Source organism: Rhyacophila brunnea, unplaced genomic scaffold (genome assembly GCF_057557595.1).
Source record: "Rhyacophila brunnea isolate RB1 unplaced genomic scaffold, BYU_Rbru_1.0 scaffold_10, whole genome shotgun sequence".
Taxonomy (NCBI): domain Eukaryota; kingdom Metazoa; phylum Arthropoda; class Insecta; order Trichoptera; family Rhyacophilidae; genus Rhyacophila; species Rhyacophila brunnea.
Window position 1 is genome coordinate 32,817,686 of NW_028232752.1, and position 3,649 is coordinate 32,821,334.

At 35.2% G+C, this 3,649-nt stretch overlaps 1 protein-coding gene across 1 annotated transcript; it reads left to right on the forward strand.

Annotated features, from left to right (window-relative positions):
• Nucleotides 1-1,396: 1,396 nt before the first annotated feature.
• Nucleotides 1,397-2,855, forward strand: wuho (tRNA (guanine-N(7)-)-methyltransferase non-catalytic subunit wuho). The gene has a single exon (XM_085953407.1). The coding sequence runs from the start codon at nucleotides 1,546-1,548 to the stop codon at nucleotides 2,716-2,718; it is 1,173 nt and encodes a 390-aa protein (XP_085809533.1). The 5' UTR covers nucleotides 1,397-1,545; the 3' UTR covers nucleotides 2,719-2,855.
• The last annotated feature ends 794 nt before the right edge of the window (nucleotides 2,856-3,649 follow it).

A 3,649-nucleotide genomic window follows, 5' to 3' on the forward strand; every position in this document is an offset into this window, starting at 1 on the left:
GCACTGATTGGGTGATTGCACCGCCATCTTTATATAAATAAAGCCTGACCATAACTTTTTGCACAAGCAACGAGTGGTCCACTTTTCAGCTGTCAAATTTAGATCCCAGATTGCTTGACATATTATTGATTCGCCCTTTTTCGTTATAAATTGAATTATAAAAGAAATCCTCAAATCAAATATATTAACTATCAGCGTTATTTATAAATAATGTACATTCCTGTTATTCATCAGCTGTCAAAGTCTTACTAGTCCTTCACACAAAAACCGGTGGTAAAATCAATTTCCAAAAAATATGTGGCATCGATCTATGCATTACCTACATTTGTATTAATTATAATGTATTATTTATCATAATATTGTAACTCATCTATCCAAATCAAACCATTCGCTGTGTGAACGCGATAGACGCGTCAGTATGAGCACTCTATAGAACAGGGTTTCCCAAACGTTTCTGCAATGGAACACTTCGCAAACCCTGAAATTTTAACGGAACACTTAGTTTATTTTGTAGGTTATTTATTACGCAGCTAACCGTTCTGCCAATTTTGGCAACTGTCATTAAACTGACAAGACTTGTCAGCCGGTTAGTTAAAAACAATATACCCCATCTTTTTCATGCGCACGGTGAGAAAAGATGGTCCTCTGTCTGTACCTAGATCGTGGCCCCTACATCCCTAAGCGGCCCCCCAGGCTAGGATCTTTGGCGGGCCCCCTACTTATCGCTAAGGTTAAAGGCAATGTGACGATCTACAGTTGCATATTCCAAATGGTGTTCGAGGTAAAATTAAGGGTATTTAAGCGATTTTTTGTATTTTTAATACGCCCACTTTTATGTTGATACTGCACAATTACGGACATGTCAAATATCGACAATAATCAAAAATTGTAAGTATGGCAAACCAACATAATATTATTAAATGTTAGTATGCTTGAAGTGAAACAGAGCCGCAGGCGACATTTTTTTACTATTAGTGCATGTTTGTGATTGTGTTTATCTCACTTGGCTGGTTGATGTCTCACGCCTAGCCCCCCCCCCCCCTTGTGGGAGCCATGACCTATCTAGGTACTTGATTTCATAAACATCAGTGGAGATTGATCATCACTCGCCTTTCAATATGAAGTAGATTCTTTAACTTTTTTTTAGTTTTACTTATTTTACTTCTACTTAGTAGAAGTTTTTTAAATGTGTTGCAGTGTATAAAACCTTTCCAAATGGTCGCGGAACACCTATTCAGGTTCGGCGGAACATAGTTTGGGAAGCCCTGCATAGAACAATGACAGGTCAACCATAGACAACAACGGGAGGGGCCGAAAAAGTAGGACCAGTCGTTGTGAACTATCGGCTTTCTACTTGAGTCGGAAATGGTGATTGACATTTTCGTCATAGACAAGATACAAAAGTTTTTGGTATTTAGGCTGTCAACCCATGTCAACCTAACCTAGTTTTTAATAATACTGTAGCCTGTAATTCCAAGCGTTTTAATTGTATGAGAACAGAAGACAACCTGTTACGATTAATATAGATACTTAAATTAACTGAACATGGCATTAGTCAGTGTTTGCAAAAGCAGGATTGCTGTGGCGTTCGGTCTAAAGATACGATGGCAGAATCGTGATACGCTGATGTTTCAATCGGTTACATTGCCAACGCCGATCGAACAGAAAGATCGACAAGACCCCGAAACAGATTGCAAATCCTCCAACATTATAAAACATATATGTTTTTCTGAAGATGGTGAATATTTCTGTGCGATGACATCCACTAAGCAGCTTTGTGTTCTGAACGCTTGTGATTTTACTCTTCTACATCACATTATGCTGCCCAGAGCTGCAAGTAAAATTCGTTTTTCTTCAGACTCCCAGTATGTCCTCGTCGCTGACAAAACTGGCGATGCATTAATATTTGAAACAAAACATATGAATAAAGGTGGGCGCAAGTTGCTCAGTCATTTAAGCCTGCTAATCGATGTCCTACTCAGCAGAGATAAAAAGTATCTCATAACATGTGATAGGGATGAAAAAATCAGAGTATCTTGTTATCCTAACACGCACAACATTGAATCGTTTTGTATGGGACATAAGGAATTCATCACATCAATAGATTTCTTACCGCACAACGAGAAATATTTAATCAGTTCTTCGGGTGATGGTACATTGAAAGTTTGGGATTATCTTGATGGAAAAGAAATGTTCACCATTGACGTGAATGAAACACTTTGCAATTCAGATGCAATAGAAACCTTTCAAACCATGATGAAGAAAGAGGATGTGGAAGTTGACTGTCTACCTATTAGCTATACATCTTGTTGTAAATTCAATGACGATTCATCCTTGATAGCTGTGTCTCTGTATTTATACAGAACAATAATGATTTACAAAATTGAAGAAGGTTCCAAATTCAAATTTGATCTGTTCCACACGCTAAATCTAGACAATGATCCGACCAGTTTTCATTTAACCAGAGATAAGTTTTGGATTTGTTTCCAAAAGGACGGAATAGAGTTGCGAGAGAGTACCTTTGAAAATAAAGAAGAAATCAACGTAAAGGTGCATAAACTCCCATTGGATAAAGACGAAAAACCAGTTGAAATTGGCAAAAACTTGATAACCGGAGGAAGGGACTCGCAAATATTAGTCCTATATAAAAGAAAGTTTGATAATTTGTTGGATTATCAAAAAAGAAAGAAACGAAGACTTGAAGAAAATCCGAAATAGTAGTTTTAAAAACAATCGTAGGTATATTTTTTTATGATTGCATACATGTTCATGGAAAATTGAAGCAGATGAAAATTTATGCATATATTTCCAGATTTTTTTTAATATGGTTGCTGCATCAGTTAGAAATTGATAAGAAAAATCTACTGGTGTAAATAACTACCCATCTTATCTGTTGCAAACTGTCAAAAAACAAATATGTATATATTTTTTAAACAAAATGTTCAATAGTTATTATTTTGCTATGTCATTGTGATCAACACCAAAATTACAGTAGGCGCTCAATAATCCGGCATTTTGCAACTCAGCTCTCCTGCTCTATAATCCGGCAGGTTTCATATTAAACTGCCGGATTACAGAGTGAAGAGCCATTCGCTCGGCAGTTGGGTGCCCGATATTGACAGATTATTTATTATTTCCTATAGAAATCCAATAATCCAGCATTTCCGACAATCCGGTATGGGTGAAAAAATATGTATGCCATATTACAGAGTGCCTACTGTATTTGAATACCAACGTGCTGGTCTTTGTATCTTATATCATAATAATAAAATAAATGTAACATACAAAATTCAAGCAATCTCAAATTTTGTATGTAAGTACATTAATTTCCAGGACATTTTTATTAGTTACGTAACAACAAAAATTTCTTCAATCTTTGTTCTCATGCATGATTACAATTTTCAATGCTCATAGTTATGTTTAATGCTATAATAGACATTTTTATTATCTTTGAAAAAATCTGGCATTTTTTCTGCCGACTAGCTTGCTTAGCTTACTTTCTTACCATGTCTAGCATATTTTTGGCAACAGTCTTTAAAATAGTGAATATTGATAATAAAAAAATTGTTTCTTTAAAATAAAAATATATCTTTATTTTTTTATTATTATATATCCAGATTTATCATTATTCATACATGAGTTAGAATAA